We start from the raw sequence: 22,390 nt of genomic DNA on the forward strand, positions 1-22,390 counted from the left end.
GCAAACACACCCACATCCACCACCAGTGTCCATTTTGACCTTATCTCTTACCATAAGGTGTTGGAGGAGACACCGGGAAGGCCGGAGTAGGAGGGACGATGTCCGAGCTGTCTGTGTGCCCCTGATAGTCCACACTGTTGGTCTTGTGGAGAGGGCCATGCTTTAAAACAGAACAAAGGGACAATAAAAAAGTAAGGAAAGAAACAAGGGGACCAGTCTATTACACAAGTATTATGTGGTAACAACCCCCCCCCACACACACACACACACACAGAGACACACACACACTAGCAGACATCAGTCTTGTGATCTGTGTGTGGCTACTGCCAGTGTTTTGGTATAAACAGTCAGGCCATTCATGCCACCCAGCCATAAGAGCAGAACGCTCAACTCTCTCAACTCAAAAAAAAAAAAAAGAGAGAAGAGAGACAGAGGGAGGGATGGAGGTTAAAACAAGAAACTTCTACATGGAAACAGTTAGAGTTACATAATTATCTCCACAGAGATCACTTAACTGATTTTAAAGGGACAACTCTGTGTGATCTTTCTGTTAAATGAAACAGAGCTGTTGTCCAAACCACTTAAACTCAGTCTGACACAAACAAGTTCTCACAGTGTAAGGGCATCGAGTCCGAATGGGCGCCGAGTCTGATTCCAGCCCAGCGTCTGCCAGCTAGTCTTTAACTGTCAGTAAACTCACTATAAGACTCTGTAAAAGGTGTTAATTCTCTGTAGGTTCGTCATGATGAGAGACCCCTGTCACATTCATTGGGCTCATTAATGATATAATAAAGATATTTATTTACAATTTTGTAGTTACAGCTTAGAGCAAGTGAAGTTTGACTCCCAGCAGTCGGTGTGGCTGTCAGGTGAGGCAGTGGTTTTGGTCTAGTCCTTTTTGGTGTCAGGACCCCCATGTTGACTCACAACAGTAAGATGTAGTCTCAGGGATGCCTGTCTAATAAGATTTAGTTAATCCAAACCTATCTATGTCCTACCTATCTACATAGGAGTGTGAAACTGATGATTCTTACACATATTCTCATTGGGCAAACTACTACTTAATGAGATAATAGTGTATTTTCCCCCTCAAGGCCCCCCCAGAGTCCCCGTACCAGAGGTTGAGAGCCAGTGAGGTGAACTGTGTTTACCTGAGATGGTGATAACGAGGGACTGAAGCCTCTGAAGCTCCGAGCGCCGCCTCCTCTCCATTGTGGACTATGGAGACCAGCATAGTCCGTCACATCGCTGACCTGCATCTGCTGCCTCCAACCTGATCGGCAGCACAGAGATAAGGAGAGGGGTGAGGTGGGGTGGGCCGGAGCGTGGGAGGCAGGAAAGGAGAACCAGACAGATTATGATCTGAGACATAATCAGCCACAGAATCAAACCAAGATAAATATCCACAAACAGTAAAAAGACCATAACATGAAACAGTATTCACACTTTGTTATGTCCAGATGGCAACTTAAAGGCAATAAAAGGTGATGACAGAGATTCATGTTCAGCATGTTTGTCTCCGACAAAGGCGTCTATCAGTGGGTTTATCAGCAGAGTGCAGCTCCTATCATCAGACACTGTGTGACTCAGCCAGACTTCACTGGAACAACACGTCAGACAAACATCTGTCTGAACAGTCAGTGGTTCTCTTCTCAGTCACTGGACAACCGCACAGCTCAGTTTTATCTCACTGTTTTAGCAAAAGAGTCATACAATCCATAAATTGATAGCAAAGTGTGAAAGCTGAGTCAGTTTCATCTGCTGCTCAGTCTATCTGTTGGCTGATAAACGACAAGAAATGACCACTTTCATCTCCTAGACACCACTGACAAGTTTGTTCTTCACTGTAAAATGTCCCACTCAGAACATGTTCACAATTCAGTCTAATAAAAACAATGGAGACGACTGCTTCTGTTAATGTTCACATTAAAAAGAGAATACTGGCTGATATATTGTTCCTTTATCAGCTCCAGAAACTCAGCCACCAGTCGGGTTCTACAAAGAAAAGGAAAATAGTATAATAACCTAAATAGTAGATATAATAATAAATAGTAGAATAATATGGTCCCAGTCCATATTGTCAATTGCAGTATTGCTTTTGCCCCATAAGCAGCTAGTAATGCTGTCCTCTAGACCAAATCCTGTGTAAAAATCTCTGTCACTGTACATTATACACAGGAAACTAAAATTAGTAATGCAGATGTGATAACAGAGAATTTGTTTTGCTCTTTTATTCAGCAAGAACAAAAAAAAGGCATTTTGAAAATTGTCTTTTTCTACAGTTTTGCAGCCTTGGAAGATGATTCAAACCCCAAAAAACACACCATGACACAGACGTGTGTCTCGTGATACGGATTCACCAAATATGGGACCGCACTCGATTGTGCATATCAGCTATAAACAGCAATGTGGAACATTGTGAGCTCAGCTTTCATTGTGAGCATCCGTCATCTCAAGCTCACATGAAAGGCCGAGCCGGTCCGACTGAAACTAATCCAGTTACTGTGGCACACCGGAGGGCCTGCCGAGGGTGCTTCCACAGGGGTTTTTTCACTGTCGAGAAACACTTGATACCCACTGTATTTGTTAGGGGGCTATTCTCTTCTGAAGACTGCAACTCTGAGATTATGAGCAGGAGAAGGAGGGCATGGTGCAAACACAGTGGACAGCAAAGTGTTGTGTCAAACTTCAAAAGCATTCCTGATCGCTTACAAATTCCTGCCTTAAAACATCGCCTTGGAAAACACACGTTAAAAACAGACTCTTCTACACACACACACACTGCCACAGTAACTAAGCTGTGAAATATTGGTGTTACCGCTTCAGATATGCCCCTGGGGAAAATCAGACCCCGGACGAACCCGCTGACCTACATGCATACAAACACACATGCTCCATTTCCTATGCTCAAATTCCATGATTAGAAGAAGAACGGCAAGACCTCTCATTGACCTGACAGCGTGCAGAAACACAAGTTCAGAGGTCAAATGTCAGCAGTAATGTAACCCCGCGTGGCACATGGCCGCAGGTCAGCAGTAACCGCAGCGGAGAGCCTGACTGACGCTGTCACGGCCGTCCTCGTCAGCTCCCACATGAACCCCCGGGCCACTCCGGGGTTAGCTTTGATGCACCAGCTGCTCTGCATGCACAGAGCTGGGAAGTGATGACATCACACGTACACCTATGGCCTGCAGAAAATTAATCAGGGGTGGAGGTCGCAGCAGAAATGCACCTCTTCCTTCTGGCTGCGTCCCGGTGGACGTGAGAGGGGATAAATCTGTCAAAGGTACCGTCAGCGTGAAAAGAAACACTGAGACACACGTGGGTCAGGAAAACCAGCATCCGTGTGAGATGTTCAGGTTCAAGTTTTTGTTCAAGGTGGGACAAAGGCGTGGTTTTTTACGGGTCGGGCTGCCTCCTACAAGTCGGCCAAACTGTTGTGCCTTGCTGTGCCGTGTCGTTAGGGCTGGGGACGAAAGTTGTTACGTGGATCTTTTCTCTTGTCACAAATAAGTCAGGAACAAACCTTTAAGTTCATACAAACTCCACCTCGTCACTGAGTCCATCAGTTTTGCACGAGTAAAGGAAGAAAGCTGATACTGTGTTTTCTGTTTTTAATGTCATTTTTATTTGTTGTTGAGTGTAAACATGTGTCATCTGTTAGACCTATTCAGGATCATTGCTGCTTTTTTCATCAGCGTCGTTGTTGACAAGCTTGTAAAATGTATATTTTAAAGGCTAATTATTGTGGTTTCATCTCAGGGCAGCAGGGTGGTGTGGGTTTTTTCCACGTACTCCGGCTTCCTCCCACAGTCCAAAGACTTGCAGGTTAATTAGTGACTCTAAACTGCTCAAAGGTGTGAGCGTGATGGTTGTCTGTCTCTATGAGTCAGCCCTATGACTGGATGGTGTCCCCCACCTGTCGCCCTCAAGATAAGCAGCATAGACGACGGATGGATGTAGCGTAACGTTACCTGTCACAGTCTTTCTTGGCTTTGGAGCTCAAACCGTTTTCTGATTGCTCTCTCCAGGTTCTACTTGTCCTCAAATAATGTAAAATCGATTGTACACACCAACCTAGCGCTTATAGATTTAATCTTTTCTCACTCTGGCAACCATCCTCTCAACTGCTCAAAACATCCCTTTACTCTTCCACTAGTGAACAAGTTGTATATAGCAGGTCCCACATGCTCAGTGGCGGGGAGGGGTCTCCTGCCTGGAGCCGAACTTAAATTACAATTTAATCTGGACCCAAAACAAAAAATGTAATGCCACCCAGCGCCCTGCATGTGCTTGCTATCACCTCACAGCTCACACACCCATCTTTCAGCTGCTGCAAACTGTTGGCAAGCTCATTGTTGAAGGACAACCGTGTTTGTTTGTCGTGTTTGAGTGTGTGTGTGTGTGTGTGTGTGTGTGTGTGTGTGCGTGTGACACCAATGTGCTTAATTTGCAATGATACAGCGGCCATTGTGCAGAGTGGTAAAATGCCACCATGACACCAAAACATTTCCAGAGCACGAAGGAGGTAAGAAGCCGAACCTGCTGAAACTGAATCAAGCTACCATCAGAGTAACTGTGAGAGAATGAGAATCTGCATTTTCAACCACAAATATAGTGAAGAACTGACTCTGCAGCAATCTCACTTGTTTTAATGCAGGTGACGTTGCACCTTTAAAATAATAAAAATAAATATGAGTTGCATCATATTATATTGTAGCCAGTATAAGATCAAATCATAAACCAACTGCATGATGAGGCAGTTCAATAACGAGGAGAGTAAAATCACACAGGGCGTAGTTATCTTAAGAGTTATCTTAACTAATGTGGAATAGTTAAGTATAAACTGCAGGCTAATCCACTGATGACCTTCAACACACTTTTATCACAACTGAACTTTGTATGACTTTAGTTCAGTTTTCGGTTAATTGTAGCTTTGTGATCTGAAGCCTGCAGACAGACAGACAGACAGACAGACAGACAGACAGACTGCAGGTCATTTCTAAAATCTCCCTTTATGTGGAGATCTGCTCTTTCTTCAGCTGAGGTCTAGAAAAATATATATATAGATGTGCTGTGAAGGCAACGCACGTTCACTGTGTGCGAGTCTGAGTGACAACCTGGCTAGTGGGTTGATTTCCTGAACTATCAAAGCTATAGTCTATTGTTGTTAGTGCTGCTGTTGATGGAGAAGATGTTGGACAATATTTCTTGGATACATTTGAAGGGGATTTGTGTAACAGTGCCGACGGGGGGCGTGTCCCACACAGCATCGTCAGAAGATCCACCTCAGATTCCAAACAGCAAAAACTCACTTTTAAAACTTCCTTTTCTTTGTCAGGATTTGAACTAAAGAACTGACTAAATGAGTGCCCTTTTCATGCTCTTCCCATGGCTGTTTTGTCAGGGTGCTTCTGCAGCACACCAGAAGGAGGAAACCTGGAAAACCTGCACTTTCTTCAGGTTTGAGCATCAGAAATGTTTGTGCACATTGCCGGTTATTGCTGATGAAATTACAAACACAGTGTCTATAAGAAGCAGCTCATTTTATTATTATTATTATTATAACATTATTTATTGTATTATGTTTGGATAATACTTCATCCTGAGCGTCACTGTGTTAAGAGGTTCGATTGGTCTGTCTTCAGACATGCTGTACTTGTGCAACCTTTTCCTCCAGCTCTGTATATTTCCATTCAGACTAAGACGCACTCACGTGTAAACACATCATTGTGTAGGACCTGATTTTACACCACAGGAATATCCACTACCTGTTTAACCAAATGCTTCCACCCTTTCAGCAAACACTGTGCACACAAACAAACACACCTTCTGTAACAAACACAGATATTCCTCTCTCTTAGGTGGAGATTTCCACAATCAGGCAGCACTTTGGTGCTTCACTCTGGGTTATAAATGCTTCTCTGTATGTGCAGGCTGACCTGAGCTCCACAATGGAACAAGCTCAGCCTACAGGCTTCATCGCCCACCAGCTTGTTGGCACGCGTGTATTTTCTTTAGTGGTGCATTTCAGCCAGTCATGATCTCACAGTGGACTGTTCTGTGTCTCTGTACCAGCAGACTTGTGTAAAGGTGCTGTGAACTGTCATAATTAGCAAAAAAAACCTGTAAAAACATTAATGTAAACAGTGTCACTGCTCTTATCTATCAGATCTATTTGTCTTTTTAATAGTTTTGTAATATGTTTAGCAGGAATTACTATGTTCACCATCTCAGTTTAGCACATTAGCATGCTACCATTTGCTAATAAGCACTAAACACAGCTGAGGTTGATGGGAAGGACATTTCTGACTATTTAGCAGGTCATGAACCAAAATATTGGATCGTGTCTAACCAATTTTATGACAATCCATCTAACAATTTCCCTGAAAGCCATGGATGTCAACCTCATGGTGGTGTTGGAGAAAAAGTCTGAGGATAACTGAGGACCTACACGACTGCCTGTGCAACATTTCATGGCAATCCAACGACTACTTGTTTAGATATTTTGGTCTGGACCAAAGTGGTGGACCGTCTCAACACTAAAACACTAAACAGCAGTGTGTCTTTAATTGTAATCTGGGTGAGCTGACTCCTTACCTGACTGATGGATGTGTCCATTGTGGCTGAGGCCGTTGGTGTGGAGGGAGGCGGAGCGGGACAGAGGGGCGCAGCGGGTAGGAACAGGGACAAAAGTTGGGTCCAAATCCAAAATCAGCTGATTCAGCTGCTCTATGGACTCATCAATGTCTGTGGTTAAAGACGCCAAATCCTCTTCTTGGCAGGATGAAGTGAGTGTAGTACTGACAGACTGTACGTTCTGTGTAACATCTGTATTTTGCGTAACACTATGCGTGTCGTCCTCGTCCACCAGCCCTCTCTGCACTGCTTCCCTGCTGCTGTTTCCTCGAGGTGGTGTGACAGGAGCTTGCAGAGGTGGCGGCTTCTGTTTTCTGACTCTGTCCCCATCAACTTTAATGAAGGTATCAGTGACGACTTCCACCATCTGCTGCTGCCGAACCCAGGAGTGTGTGGAGTACTCAGTTTGAGTTTCAGGCAGGTTCTCAGAGGAGAGGGAGCAGATACTGCTTGAGCTTGGCATGTCTAAAACAGGAGCTGCCAAACTATCTACTTCCTCCTCATCATCTAATATATCAGTTTCTCTCTCGCTGGACGAAGCCTCTCCGTTGATAGTTAGTCCCAATCCAGACTCATCTCCAGCCAGCTCCCCCTCCCCTCCGCTGGCAGCGAGCTCAGTCATGACCTCCAGAAGAGGCTGAGCAATCTCAAAATCCAGCCCAGAGACCAGCTTCCCCGCCTGGGCGCGCTTGTCCCGAGCAGCCCTTTTCCCCTGAGCGGCTCTGGTCCGTCCCTGGGAGGCAACAGACAGGCCTGAATCACTGCTGGCAGAGAGAGCTCGGTCACTGCAGCTGGGGCTGCTGGTGGCCAGTGGGAACGAAGCTCCCTCCTCACTACTCTTTTTCCTCACTTGGCCATACAAACTGCCGTGTCCAGGGTCCAGGACAGGAGCTGGAGCTGTGAAGACAAAATCACTGTGGTCAGGATCAGGTTTATTTGTTAACAGAAGGGTGAAAATAGATGCCTATTGACACAGGGGAATACAGCAGGTTTGACATCTGATGAGGGAGGGCTTCTCCAGCCACAATAAAAAGATTTTAAAAGACACAAACACAAGCTCAAAAACTATGTGAATGCAATTCCACCTTTTAATAATAGAAAATCTAATTCTAACACCGCCCCTCTCTGCCTAGTTCTAGCATCTTTTTAACAGAATATCATATTTGCACACCAAAATATAGATCAAGGCTGCAACTAACAGTTGTGCTGGATGGTTTTTCCATCATGGTGACATACATCAGGCCAGTGATGCAGCATTTTCACTTAAAAAAAAGACTTAAATGTTTAATTGATTATTTCTTTCCATCCACTATTTCTTTAATTGTTTCAGCTCTAATATAAATTCGTAATTTTCCCAGAAAATGTGCAGCTGTTCCACCAGCCAGAGGTTTACAGCAGTATTGATGTAACCTTAAAGGCAAGATTCAGGGCAAAAGTTTCATAAATTACTAGTTTGTTGCAGTGAGTTAGAAAATTTATGAAAAAATTTTGATTATGGCAGGACACAGTTTAGAGAGTTTAGTAAACAAATGTCAAATTTAAGTACACCCTTCAACTGAAGATATTTTTCCTACGTATGACTCGACGTACCTGCACCACTACTGTCTATGATTTACTGTGACACACACACACACACCACCTGTTGGACCACAGCCATCGCCCCAGACACACTCCATGTAGATAACACAGAGCCCCTTTGTGCGGGCTGGCGGATGCATACGTGTGTATGTGTTTGTGTCACGCAAAGGACGTGTCTCTCACCTGAGGTCAGAGCGAGCTGATTAGACACCTAAACACACACACACACACACACACACACACATTTTGTTATCCTTTCACTTCAGCAAGAAGGGAGCATATCTTTCACTCTAAGTCTGAGAGCAAGTTGGAAACATACTAAAGCTGAAACAATAAATCAGTCAATCAATGCAGCTACTTTTGATAACTGATTAATCATTTCAGTCATTTTTTCAAGGAAAAATGCCAAATAACGCCTCGTTCTAGCTTCACAGTTGGGAGGATTGGCTGCTTTTTGTCACATATGATAGTAAACTTAATATTTGTTTTAATTTTTTCCATTTTCAGACACCACTAAAACATATTAGGCACCAGCGTATTATATATAGCTAATAGAGCAAATGCTTTTCTGATAAAATGTGTTACTTTTAGATAAGATAAGTGTGCGTCACACAGTGACTGCAACAATACATACAGTACATACCAGAGCTGTATGAGCACAGCCTCTTAAGTCCAGAGAGGCAATAAAACTCAAATACCAGACATGCATGGTAAAACCTCACAGCTGGTCTTTTAGGTTTCACACACACAGATGCGGAGTAGCCCATCCACAAACTGATAAACACACTGCAAACCTTCCCAACACTGCAACAACTGCATAATGAACAGAAACACACTAACAAAAGCAGCTTACTTCACCGGCATTCAGGAGTAAACTTTCACTGTTCCCACTGCAGAGACTAGAAACAGGATGGAAAGGCTTGCTGAAGCCTCCCTTCGGAGTCAGAGGGAGAGGAAAAGAGAAACAGATGACAAGCTGAAAGGAAAGAGGGGCAAGGGACGAGGGCAGAATGAGAAGGATGAAGGAGACACAAAAGAAAAGGGAGGCTGAAAGGACTCAGACCAGCTTCGTTGAAGTCTCTCTTTCCTCCTCTGCTGTCGTCCTCTCTGTCTCTCAGGCTGCCACAGGAAGACAAGCAAAGAACATTCTTTCTCTTAAGGTGCTAACAGCCCCCATGTGTCCCCCCCCTCCCACTCTCTCTCTCTCTCTCCCCTCTCTCATGTCACTCCTTCCCCGCCTGCTCCGTCCCTGCACTATGAATCCCCGCCTTCACCGTCACTACGAAAATTAGCTTTGCTTTGCTTCATACACCCCCTCCACCTCCCCTCCTACCTCCTCCCCCCTGTACCCTCCCACTGCATCCTGTCCCGGCTGACACAGGTAGGCAATGCTGTGGAGAGGAGTGTGCGCTCATGCATTTTTATGTCTAAGGGGAACGCAGTGGAAGGAAACTGAATAGTGGATCATTCACTAGACTGCATGCAAGCACACACACACACACACACACACACACAGGTGGAAGAGTTTATCCAACACACATAATGCACTTTCAAGAAGAAGAAGAAAAAAAAAACACAAAGCACAAGGACCTTGAGCGGGCCAAATATGGAGAGGGGAATGTAAACATGGGGGCGGGTTTTTGGAGAGACTTGTGTGCAGAAAGGGGGGATGGGGATGGAGGGATTGCAACCTGCAACTTGAACCTGAAAGCAACACGCACCCATAAGGGAGACCAGATAAAGGGGAGGAGAAGAAAGGAGCAAAAGAAGATGGGGAGATGGAGTGATAGAGTGGAGGGGAGGGGTGTGAGTGGGCTGAGAGGGTAAAGTAGAACCACCTGTGGTTGAAAACAACATTCTTGTGACTGGCTGCGTTGCTAACGGGCTGGCACCCTCATTACGCTCATGTGCATGCGTGTGTGCTGGTGGTTAAACGTAATGGCCATGTGTGTTTGCGTTCATGTGAGCGCTTGTGTATATGTGCGTTTACATGCCACTTTTCCGCATTTCTGCCCCAATGATTGGTTCATCTAAATTACATGGCTGGTAGAGCAGATTTAGCAACAGCATAAAACAGCTGGAACTGAAACCTCAACCGCCGGGTTTAAAGTGATTGTTTCAGCTGTCTGGATGTGTGTTTTTGTGTTGGTGTTTTTCTGTGTGTGTGTGTGAACGGTTATTCTAACTAAATGGAAACTCTTTGAAAAACAGCCGCCTCCAAATGCATGGGTCTGGTCTGGATGATTGTCGTTACACCCATTCCCAGGAACGTGAAAGAGGCCTTTGTGACCACAACAGTTGTAAGCTGTCACACTGATGACCAGACAATTACCCACAGCGCTGACCACAGCGAAGGCTACAGTCCAAACAGACCTTCTCACTGACTGGATCTGCGCCCACAGAGGGGTATAACCCCTGAGGAGCAGCCGGAGACGCAATAATTGATTTCTGTATCATCCTAACCCTCGGCAGAGCCAAAACTTTTTTGAAGTTGCTACAGTTTTTGCTACAGCCGCTGCCCACATCCACATCCAGCAGACATCTCTTCTCTTCTCTTAGCTCTGCTTTGGTCTCCACCAACTCCTGAGGACTAGATGTTCCACCAGCTGGTCTCTAACCGTGTTTGTCTCCAGTTTGATGCCGGGCAGATAGTGCACAGCTGAGTATTTTGAACTCATCAGCATAAACAGTGTGCAGGGTACAGCACCAGTGAGCCATACAGTCAAACCAAAACAAGCTGACATCTACTGATTATACATTATGTGTCATCCTTCTATTAACAATGTTGGCAAAAGGACCTTTTTAAGGAAAACACTTTTGATTTTGCACGTTTTGTCTCCTTTACTAGACAACGTACACTTGAAGCAGTAACAATGTTTAAAATTACATCATGTGAAAACAATGCGAAAGGTGTCTCTGGTTCTGATGAAGCCACAGCTGTAGAATCACCAGCTGAATCTACAGCTCTCCTCCTTTATAGCACAGAAAGCCGCCCACATTGATCCTGGGTCTGTTCCAGGTTTCTTCCCGTTAAAGGGGAGTTCTTCCTGCTACTGTTGTTCTGTATAATATCTGATGCTGCTCATGTGGGGATTCTTGAATCCTTAATTTTGAATTCCTGAATCGTTGGGTCTCTCTCTTAATTAAAGAAGTTGGTCTAGACCTGCTCTTCATGTAAAGCGTCTTGACATAACACTGTTATGAATTGGCGCTATATAAATAAAGATTGATTGATTGATTGATTGACTTTATAGTGAGTTTTTCACTGTTTAGCTGCCTGTTTCCCAGAGCTTTCAGCTACATTTCTTCTGCAGATGGAATTATATCACAAAATACACACTAACGTTGCTGCAACTACTCAAACAGCAAAAAAAATCATAAATGACAGAAAATAACTTGTTTTTCAAAGTCTGCAAACTGATTAGAATATTGGAGAGCAGGAATAATACATTAGAAATACATGTAAAACCTACTAAAAACATTGGCTTTGTCCTTTGAAAGTCAGAACGAAGCAGCCCTTCTGGTTTTCTTAAGAATGCCACAGACAACTAAAGGTCACTATTACGTAATAAGTGAGCAGACAAGTTCATTTATCTCCCACAATGTGCTGTTGTTTTCTCGTTAAATCCTGTCTACTAATTAAGTCAGACACCACAAGAATTAAAAACAACTGTAAAAGACAGTGAAAGAAACAGATTCAATAGAAAAAAAACAAAAGTGGGGAATTCCTGATTAAGAGCGTTAAAATGCACCTCACCTGTTTCAGGAGAAGACGTGTCCTGATACGAATCTCTTCTCACCAAAGTGTCCAAGGTGTCATAGTCCACCGTCACACAGCGTCCGTTGTGCCACAGCTCTCTGCCTGCACATGGAAATGACGAGCAGACCAGCAGACAAAGAGGCAGCACTGGTCAGGAGTCAGTTAAACAACAACACACACACACACACACACACATAAACACACATAAACACACACACACACACAGCCACTTATGTATGAACACAGAACGCTGGCTGATTCCAGATCTCATTTCAAAACAGGTTAAAGAAATAATGTGAGCTTTACATTTGGTTTTGTTTCTGCCTGTCTGTAAGTGTGTGTGTGTGTGTGTGTGTGTGTGTGTGTGTGTGTGTGTGTGTGTGTGTGTGTATGAATGTGTGTGTTTTTGCAGGCTCTGGCTTTCCCTGCCTGAGTGTTTTCCCCCTGCGTACAGTGTCTGCAATCTGAATTCCTGTCAGATGTGTGTGTGTGATAACCCCTCATATTACTTCCTGCTGAGCAGCGAGGAGCGTGATTGTACATACTGAGGGCCAGTTTGGCAGTCAGGCCCTCCTCCTGGTGTCCAACACTGCCCCCACCTCTGGGTGACTGTTTGTTGAACTTGATGATGTTCCTCATTCATGAGTTGTGAGTGTGTGCATGTTGGTGTGGTTCTGCAGACTGAGTCATTTCTGTCTCTTCTGCTTGATTTAGGAGACACAATGAAGCTCGGTGCTGTCTTTGTTCATCAGCGGTGCTTGTAGCCCAAATAACGTGCCTGTGTGCATGAGTGTTGGCTCGGGCTGTCAAACAAAAAGCTGCATGCAGTGGGAGTGGGGCACCATCATGAAGAAAGTTTTGTAGGATGTAGGACACCCTAGAGGGCACTGCATCACATGTTCTCCACTGGTAGGACACCCTAGAGGGCACTGCGTCACATGTTCCCCACTGGTAGGACACCCTAAAGGGCACTGCGTCACATGTTCCCCACTGGTAGGACACCCTAGAGGGCACTGCGTCACATGTTCCCCACTGGTAGGACACCCTAGAGGGCACTGCGTCACATGTTCCCCACTGGCAGGACACCCTAGAGGGCACTGCGTCACATGTTCCTCACTGGTAGGACACCCTAGACGGCACTGCGTCGCATGTTCCCCACTGGTAGGGCACCTTAGAGGGCACTGCATCACATGTTCCCCACTGGTAGGACACCCTAGAGGGCACTGCATCACATGTTCCCCACTGGTAGGACACCCTAGAGGGCACTGCATCACATGTTCCCCACTGGTAGGGCACCCTAGAGGGCACTGCATCACATGTTCCCCACTGGTAGGACACCCTAGAGGGCACTGCATCACATGTTCCCCACTGGTAGGGCACCCTCGGGTAGACGTACGATATCTTCAGACCCCCAAACCAGGACCCTTAGGTGTACCGTACGTTAATGCACTTATACACACACCAATGCCATTTTCATCAGGATGGGGGGCAGTTGTTCCAGCACACCCACTGAGCACACCTTTCAACACCAAGGACATAATGAACACAGCATTTCCGTTGCCAGGTTGCCTCCTGGAGCTTCGTAGAAAAGGCAGATTTTCTCTGGTCACTGCACCTACGGACCCCCACCCTCCCCTCCATGTTTTCTTCACTAAATAGGGCACCCTATAGGTCACTTCATCACATTTTCTCCACTGGAGGGGCAACTTAAAGGGCACTTCATGACGCTTTCTGCACTGGACCCCTGGAAGGTGGGAGGCTTTGACATTGGATGGTGTCAAATCAAAACATTTTCAAACCCTACCCCCCCCCCATAGTAACTTCAATACAGACAATTGCCAACCATCCATCTTTATAAATGACTCACAAATGCATATGTAGATGCTGTATATTGAATTTTAGAAAGAGTTTTTGGCTATGCTATCTGTCCTCATGAATCATAATGCCTGTAGTGATGCACTGACTTTTCCTCTTGTGCCACCATGAGGTCGTCATTTCAAACCAACACTTTGGTGAACGAGAAAATACTCTCGTGAGCCTCAGCTGTCCTATATGTGTTGTGCTAGTTAGCAAATGTTAGCATGCAAACATGCTGAACCAAGATGTTACATTATATCAGCATTCAGCTCAAAATAAAGCTGTGCCTAAGTACAACCTCCACATCCTGTTTCTTTTGACTAACACAAGAAAAAGGAACCTTGGACCAGCCTGAAAACATTTTCACCTGCATATGTATTCTCTGTTTTGTAGTAAGTGTGCTGGTGTCAATGTTTGTATAACTGTAAGATTACTATTTTTAAATCAAAGAAAAGGAAAAAGGGAGTCTACCTGTAATCTTGTCGGGCCTGTCAGAAAGGAACAGCTCCACTTTTCCATCTTCTGGGAATCGAGAGTCTGGAATTTAAAATAAAATAAATCAGACAGCAAACCTGGCACAGTGGACATGTTTCCATGTGTACTTCACACCTGCACTCCAGCACAGCTGATAAAGGGTCCAAGGTCAGTTCAGGTAAGTATTTGCATTGGAGGAGGGAGGCAGACAGAAAGACTGAAGGGTTTATCTGTTACAGTTTAAGCGATATTGCAGCAGACTAGACTGTGGTAGAAGCTGCAACAACAGCTTGCAGTGAAGGCAGCAGGTTGTAAATACCTTCACTGGCACAGTCGAGGTCTGCCTTAGAGAAAGTGAGGGTGTGTCCGTGTACGAGGCCCGTGTGGAACTGGAGACGGAAGACGACCTGACGGCTGGCTGACTGGCTGTTTTTATCATAACAAACCACCTAAAATCAGACAGAAAGTGACGCACATCCCATGTGTGTTGCTCTAATCCATGAAAGTCAAATCTGATTAATTAACTGATGCCTTTCTGTTGCATAGTTACTGTATTTAAAATTCAAAATAAGAGGCCAGTAAAATAACCAATTCCTGTCAATTTGGTTCATGAATGAGAAACGTTATGATTTAGATTTTTTATCCTGCTCAACATATAAGACATTAGAAATGGTTTTAGATCCCATATTTCTGAGCAGAAATGCAAATTAGTGCTTATTATAGGAAGTAAAAGAGGCAATATTTAATCAGCACACTTCTAATTAATAAATTACAGGTCAACTGAACATTCAAAGGTGCAAAATTTGTCCATAGGCAAGCTTCCTAAAACCAATATATATGGAATAACTGCCAAAAATAGATAAAGAAATAGATAAATGCATAAATGGATGGACAAACAAATGAGCTCTTTTTCAGGGAAATTCCTTAGAATTAGTCACAGATGATATTGTTTATCCAGGAAAACTTCTTGGAAAATTATTAGCCAGTTATTTGGAAACTGGAACCAATCCATAGAATAAATTGGTACCTAAAAAATTAAATTATAAATGCACAGTAAACAACAAAAGGACAAAGGGAAAGGGAGGCTGAACCTGAGTGATCATCAGGAGTATAACTGTATTTAAAGAAATGTATTTACTTACTGAAGTAAAGTAGGACTGCTGCAAGGTTAGCTTCTAATAAATAATGCTAATAATGATATTTACTATGGTAATAATCATTACGTTCACCAAAAGCTCCTAATAATGTCCATCAACACTCACCATGATGTCGCCCTTGAGCAGCTGAGCTGGCTGCAGCACAAAGTAGAGCTGCCCCGTCTGGGCTGCGTTAACGTGGCTGAGATGGACACAAACACACATCAGCATTACTACATTGTATTCTGCAACTCCCCGTCGTGGTCGGAGATTATCGTGTGATTTGATAAGATTTCTTACTAGACTGCTGAGGTGCAAACAGCCTGGAGGCTCTGGTAGACTCTCAGGAAGAGACAACATGCTAGGAAGGAGGAGGAGGACAGTGTTCATGTGAGAAAGAGTTATTAATATATGCATCTTAGCTTGCAATTTGCTTAAGAAGACTTGTGACATGACTTGGCCCTAAAAGACTTGACTCAGCTGACTCCAAAAGTAGTTCTTATATTTCCCGTCTTGTGAAATATGATTAATCTTTATGGACATAAAGATTGGACATATGGATTTTAAATCAAAAACATCTTCTTCCTCTGTAAGACGAAAAGAAGCGAACAGCGGCTACTTCTGTGCTCAGCTCAGACATCTGCTCCTCACCTCCGTCTGCTCTTATTTTGGGAAGACCATGAAGAACAACGCAGAGGAGGAAAGACGGGGTGGGACGCATCCTCAGTTCTCCCTTCAACATGCTCCCCAGCATCCACACATACCTGAGAAGCACAACATAAATAAAACTATGACTGCAAGATAAAAGTGATTTTTTGTTTCACAAACTTATTCGAGGCAAATATTTCACAAGAGGATAAATCAGGTGATCAGTGACCTTGCAGTGAGAGGTCACAGCAGATTCCTCGGCCCACATCGAAGATCAGAGGCTACGAGCTGATCCAGAGTTTGACCTTTGAACCACGGGAATCCTGCTCACTTCACCCTGTTCTTACCGTTTTTGCGAGGGGGTCATCAGAGCTGCCAGTTTGTCATTGTAGAACCTCCTCATGGCAAAGTGGTCCAGAGAAAGGTCTGCACTGAGAGAGAGGCAGATATTCAGACGATGGTGCATGTTGACACTATTTTCTGTTTCACCTGAAGCAGTATCTACCCATCTCTGAGATGTCTGTCCCCGCCTCTGGGCTGTGAAGGTAAATGCAATATTGTGTCCACCTTCTAAAGGTCACTGACCCATCACTGGGCCAGTCAGCAAAAACTCATGCTGTGCAGGGAACTTTGCCAAAACCCACAGAGCTTTTATTCACTGATGAAAGCTCTGGAACAGCTTCTAAATAGTTCTTGTGGTGAGATTGTTTTTTCTCAGCTAATGTTTCCAAGATCAGGAATGAACTTTGTGCCCCAACTTTTGAACCAACATGTTCGAGATGTACTTTAAGAGTCTATTCAAATTTATTACATGACAACTGGGGGGATTAGATCTGGTGATGAAGATGGAGATGACATGATTAAAAGCTTCAGAGCGGCTACTGGTGAGATTGGGAGGGGAGATTATTACAAGACTTACTCAGGATGGACAATGAAAAAATATGATTTAAGAAATTTATACAGAGGAACCAGAGGTTTTGTTCCATACATTCTTCATCCTTGTCGAAACCTGGCACCTACATTACAGCTAATGCAACCTTGAGCAGCGATCATCAAGGAGGGGGCTATGGAGGTCTAGTAAGCTCACTTCTTTCTCACTCCACACACAGATTTTTGTCTTCGGCCTTAAGCGATACTGGCTCAAGTGACATTCATCACACTTCATGCAGACTTGGGTTGAGTTCCCCTTTCAGTTAAAAACACCGAACATCTCCAGACTACTTACTCCTGAACAAATAGTCCCAATAAAAACTGCTGACAGTGTATTTATGTTTTATCAGATTTGCATCAATTTCAGTGCACCACTTAGAATATCCCACGTATCTCCATTGTTTTGGGGTGTCAGCAGAATCACAAAACAAAAAACTGAACACATAAAACAAAAGTATCTGCGTGACTAGATAAGACTAGAGATAAGTAAGTAAAAATCTTTTGTAATTTGGGTGAACTGACCCTTTAAAATCTAGATCACACTGCACTTTGTGTACCTGCACAAGCTCACACAAGCACACGGATCATTGTCAGAGGGACAATGGTCACAATCAGATATTTCTCAACAGTGACTCAGCTGCTCAGCCATGAACAGCTTGCACACACACACGTGCACACCAACAGTGTAGAAACCAACCTGGACCTCCTTTTCTTTTTGTATTTCCAGTGGACATGACTTGCTTTGCCTCAAACTGACCTTTCCCTTCATCCCATCATTAGACGTGAGTGCACGAGGATTTGCTTTTAACAGCTAACATCTAGATATGTAGCCACATAAACCGCAAACTGTAATGTAAATGCTTTAAAAATGTCTTTTTGGTCTGAATGAACAGTATTTTGTGTCTCTTAGGCCCAGATTCAGGCATGCAGGTAAATGAAGAGCAAATAAATTCACTGGTGTCCAACAGCAACACGGATCCTTGCCTGAAAATTAAATAACAGTCCAGTTCAAAGTCTCTTCAATCAGCCGTCCTGCCCTTTGCCTGCTGGAGACGCAGTACAGTAGACCAGCCTCTGTTCACTCTGTCTATTGTTCTGTCAGCGCTCTTTGGTCTGCAAACATGTCCACTAAATGTCAATACTGTGTCCAAGTCCCCTTCGTTAACATGGAATGCTAATGATCATGAAGAGAAAACCTCTTCAGACTTAAAGTTTAAAGCCATCTGTTTCTTCTAGTTGCTTAAATGTTCATTTCTAGATGGAACAAAACCTGAAATGGATCTTTGTGCATTAAGCAGATTTCAATCAATCAAACAAACAACGTGCCCACAAGATTCTGATATATCTATGCACAAGTAGAAAGTTTGGCCTGCTGGTGGCACAAGATGAAAGGACTCAAGGGGGGGGTGGTTTCTAAAATCATCGGGATTCATCCTTTGGAAGCCATAAATGTTCAAGCCAAATTTGATTGCAGCATCGCCAGTCGATGTTCATATATCTGGATTCAGTGTTAGATGGACATCTACATCTTCTGAGGTTGTTGTGCTGCCTTTACATGTTAAACAAGCTGACTGACATGGACACGTAAAGTATACAAGAAAATAGCTGCATAAGTCATGCACATGAAGTTCAACCCTTCTTAGCCTTGAAACTGTAAAGTAAATTACACTATTTTTTGGGTAAAAACACACATACTAAGTTTCCTTTTACTCTTAACTCTTCAGCTTGTGTCCACCACAGGCCTCATTTCAGGCCTTTGAGCAAAAACCCATTAAAAAGTCCTGCTGACTTCAATACAAGGCGACCAGAGGTGCAGAACTGCCAGCAGGTTTAGTGCTTGAGGGTTTGACTGTGGATTTTTGCTCATTGTCAACACTGCTGCCAAATTTCCTTTGGTTTGCAAATGATAATAAAGTTCTGAACAGATCTCACATAGCGTCAGTGTTACCTGGCCGACATGTTGCTGAAGTGGATGTAAGAAGCCAACAGAACCGCGACCCGGCCTTTACCCCCCTGTGGAGGACAAGCACAGAATCAGGATATATAAGCTTCACATGCTGACTCACCTGGACACCACAGATCACTCTAAAGACCATGTCAGTGTCAGTGTGTGTGTGGAGGAATCAGTGATGTTTACCCTGCAGTGTAACACCAGGACACGCTTCGGATGTGTTTGCAGCCAGTTCTCCATCGTCGTGTACACGCTGAAGATCTGATCCAGGTTAGGAGCCAGGAGATCCACCCAGCCCGTGTCCAAAACCTGCCAGACGAAGCACACCAACCGTAACATACATAACACTGCAGTGTTTAACCTCTCAAACTGGTCCTGTGTGATCGTTACCTTGTGGTTCATTCGGGCGAGAGTGTCATTCTTCTGTGAGAGGTTGATGAGCTGAAGAAGACAAAGTGTTTTCATGAGAAGGGAAAGAACGGTACGAGGAGAAGGTTATTCATTCTCCTTCACGGACTCTGAGCCTTAACATTATTTAAATGTCAATTCAAATGGAACTGAAAAGATAAAGAAAGGGACAGTGGTGTTGAACTGTAACGTGTGTTCACTGATTTACATTTTACCAGGCTGTGATCATAAGTAAGACTAATGTCATAATCTTTGGTGATCATGTAAATAATCTCTAACTGTCTTCCACACATCACTATTTTGTGAAGATATGTGAAAATATGCTGCATATAAAACAAACACATATCTGATTATTCATACGTCAAAACATTGTCTAAAGAATTGTAAATTAAAACCAATGATCTCACTATTTATTACTAAAAAACTGAGGAGAAAATTAAAAAAACTGTGCAAATCATGTATAACTTTCCAAATAAATGTCCTCTGGAGAAAAGATTTTTGTGGAGTTTTTCCTTTTCCAAATCAAGGATCTAATGATAGAGTGTCACACGCTGTGCAGTTTGTAAAGCGAGACAAATATGTGATTTTGGGCTGGTGTAATTAAACTCGATTTGACATGGTATTCCTCCACCTCTGCCTGCTCCACCCATCTCACCATGTAGTTGGGTCCATGTTTGGACTGCAGCATGAGAATAATCTCCTGCAGGTTTTGCAGATAGATCTCCTCTGGACATTCAGGGGGGCAGAATACGGTGATGATGCGTTCAGTGATGTAGGTCAGGTCGATTCGCTGTGGTTCCTCCATGACTGATTTCGGTCACATGGGCGCCCTACAGGAAGTGAAACATGACAATGAAAGTGGAACATTTAGGGAAGTGGGAAATTTCCACTGCGGGTCAGTCGATGTTTGTGCAGAGCATTTATCTGAGAATCTTTTTTGGCTCGTACAGATATGGAAATTCAAATCCAGTCAGCTGTTTTACCCTAAAATCCTTTTACTGGACGTGATTTTAAAACAAAAAAAATGAGGAACTGACCCAAAAGCTTAGTCAGTGAAAGCTGTTACTGAGCTTGTGACTGGAAGAGACGTGATGATGAGTCAGAGAAGAATGATGCTGCAAAAATACTGGATCGCAGCCTCATTAGTCATCATCACATGCTCATTAAACTGAAGCACAGAGTCTGACGAGGACAGAAGATAACGACCTTACAGTTTTAAAGGTCTATCTGACATTTTTCAGCAGTAATGGTCCTATTAAAAAAGAAAGAAAGGATCCATCTAGAAGTCATTTTCTAATTTGGTTTGATAAAGTTCCAACATTAAGCCAAGTAATCAAGGTCTGATTAGCCTCAGATTTAGGTTATTGTCTGTGATTAGGGTACATGAGCTGGAGAGATCATGAAAGTGTGTGAAATTAGAACTGATAATTTTATCAAAGCCTGCAACACGCCAAAGCAGTCAGTGCAGCATCTGCATTTATATGTCTATGGCTTCACCTTGTTTATGGTCTTTGTGCTAAAATAAGCTAAGCTAAGCAGCAGCTGGCTGTAGGTTCATATTCATTGCACAGGCTTGAGAGTGGTAGCTGGCTAATTGCTGAACATCTTAATGGCCTCATGCTAACACTATAAGCTCCTATGACAAAGACATATGACATTACAAATATGTAGAGATGTGAGGCACTTCTGGAATTTGTAAACTGTATTGCCAGTTCTGTCAGATGATTAGAACATGCTGCTAAATTGTTGTTTGAGCCCAAATACCCTGTGACTCCCAACAAGTTTGTTTTTGTGCTTTAAAAATTTGCAGCCAACCCGTTCCTAAAAATTGCAATAGGATTTTGAAATTAGAAACTTAAGAGTTTAGATCTACAAGTCCTAAAGAAGTAAAGAGTGTAATATCCTGCCACATTCTTCAGTAAACTGTGGCGTGGGTATCTCTGTGGTATCTGGGCTCCATGTGAGCATGTGGAATCACATGCATGTTGGTGCATGTCTATGGGACACACTGGAGCAGAGGACGGTGCACAAACAGTCGTGGTTAGCCTTGCCTGCACCCTGACCATGTGACCACAGCAAAGTAAACAGTGATAAAATCATTTTCATCAGAGCAACATGTAAGAATAACCTGGAGCCAGAGCAGCATGGATGAAAAGACACTGTACTGTACGGCATTTATCCCGTCACGTTTCCCTTTGCAGCTGTATGCACAACACAGTGTGCAGCGTGCGTTCTGTAGAGAACAATAAAGGAATAAAGGAAGTCCAAAACTTAACTTTGGCATCATCACACCAGGATCATAAGGTCTAAATGGGCCAGGTTATTGATCCCACTTCCAAAGAAGAGACTAACTTAATCTGCATCAGATGTGTTAAAAACCACAAAACTGAGTTTCATGATTCGATCATTTATTGGAATATATTGTATATAATGGTATGGTTTGAAAGGTTTACTGATCTTTGTACCTGTACCTATAAACAGAAAATCATTGGGCTTTTATTTAATCTTCCCGTGTTTCTGTCAGTTTTGGGAGCCAGAACAAGCGAAATGGGCAGAACGAACAATAAGACTATGTGACAAAGACCTGATCCCTCACCGACTTCCCACTGCTCCACTGCCTGTTTTTGCTGCATGTGTGAAAAATTCCCTTTTCGACACAAACGTGCGCTCCTCCTGTACTTCTGTGTTTGAGAGTGTGTGCTGGGCCCTCGCTCAGAGAGCTGACAGGGTTGTGAAAGCAATCTTAATGAGTGACTACTCTCCAATTATGTATTTCTGGTGTGTTTTTTCAACATTTCTGGACTGTTACAATCTAAATTTGTCAGCGCTCCGCCTGAGGAACCAAAACAAACGGAAGTGTGTGACTTAACCACAGATACACACACACACACACACACGTTGCTATAGGGAGAGCTGCCTCACAGAGTCCTTGAGCTTAAACTAGCCACATCTAATTATAGTCTCTATTTCCCATTTTAAAGGAAGGCATTCTGAAATGGATTAGCCATC

At 43.6% G+C, this 22,390-nt stretch overlaps 1 protein-coding gene across 1 annotated transcript in view; it reads right to left on the reverse strand.

The window, feature by feature from the left end:
* LOC139202853 (tensin-3-like) overlaps positions 1 to 22,390 on the reverse strand; it is a 45,748-nt gene that overhangs the window by 22,305 nt on the left and 1,053 nt on the right. The window contains exons 2-15 of the mRNA XM_070832442.1: positions 20,037 to 20,211; positions 19,364 to 19,414; positions 19,160 to 19,282; positions 18,971 to 19,035; positions 16,440 to 16,523; positions 16,096 to 16,208; positions 15,745 to 15,805; positions 15,571 to 15,646; positions 14,628 to 14,757; positions 14,306 to 14,371; positions 11,975 to 12,079; positions 6,601 to 7,536; positions 1,152 to 1,273; positions 52 to 160 (exon numbers count right to left, since the gene is read on the reverse strand). Of these exons, the coding sequence (XP_070688543.1) occupies positions 52 to 160; positions 1,152 to 1,273; positions 6,601 to 7,536; positions 11,975 to 12,079; positions 14,306 to 14,371; positions 14,628 to 14,757; positions 15,571 to 15,646; positions 15,745 to 15,805; positions 16,096 to 16,208; positions 16,440 to 16,523; positions 18,971 to 19,035; positions 19,160 to 19,282; positions 19,364 to 19,414; positions 20,037 to 20,186 (2,191 nt within the window). The 5' untranslated portion in view covers positions 20,187 to 20,211. The remainder of the gene's footprint in view (positions 1 to 51; positions 161 to 1,151; positions 1,274 to 6,600; positions 7,537 to 11,974; positions 12,080 to 14,305; positions 14,372 to 14,627; positions 14,758 to 15,570; positions 15,647 to 15,744; positions 15,806 to 16,095; positions 16,209 to 16,439; positions 16,524 to 18,970; positions 19,036 to 19,159; positions 19,283 to 19,363; positions 19,415 to 20,036; positions 20,212 to 22,390) is intronic.

This window comes from Pempheris klunzingeri, chromosome 6 (assembly GCF_042242105.1).
Source record: "Pempheris klunzingeri isolate RE-2024b chromosome 6, fPemKlu1.hap1, whole genome shotgun sequence".
Taxonomy (NCBI): Eukaryota; Metazoa; Chordata; class Actinopteri; order Acropomatiformes; family Pempheridae; genus Pempheris; species Pempheris klunzingeri.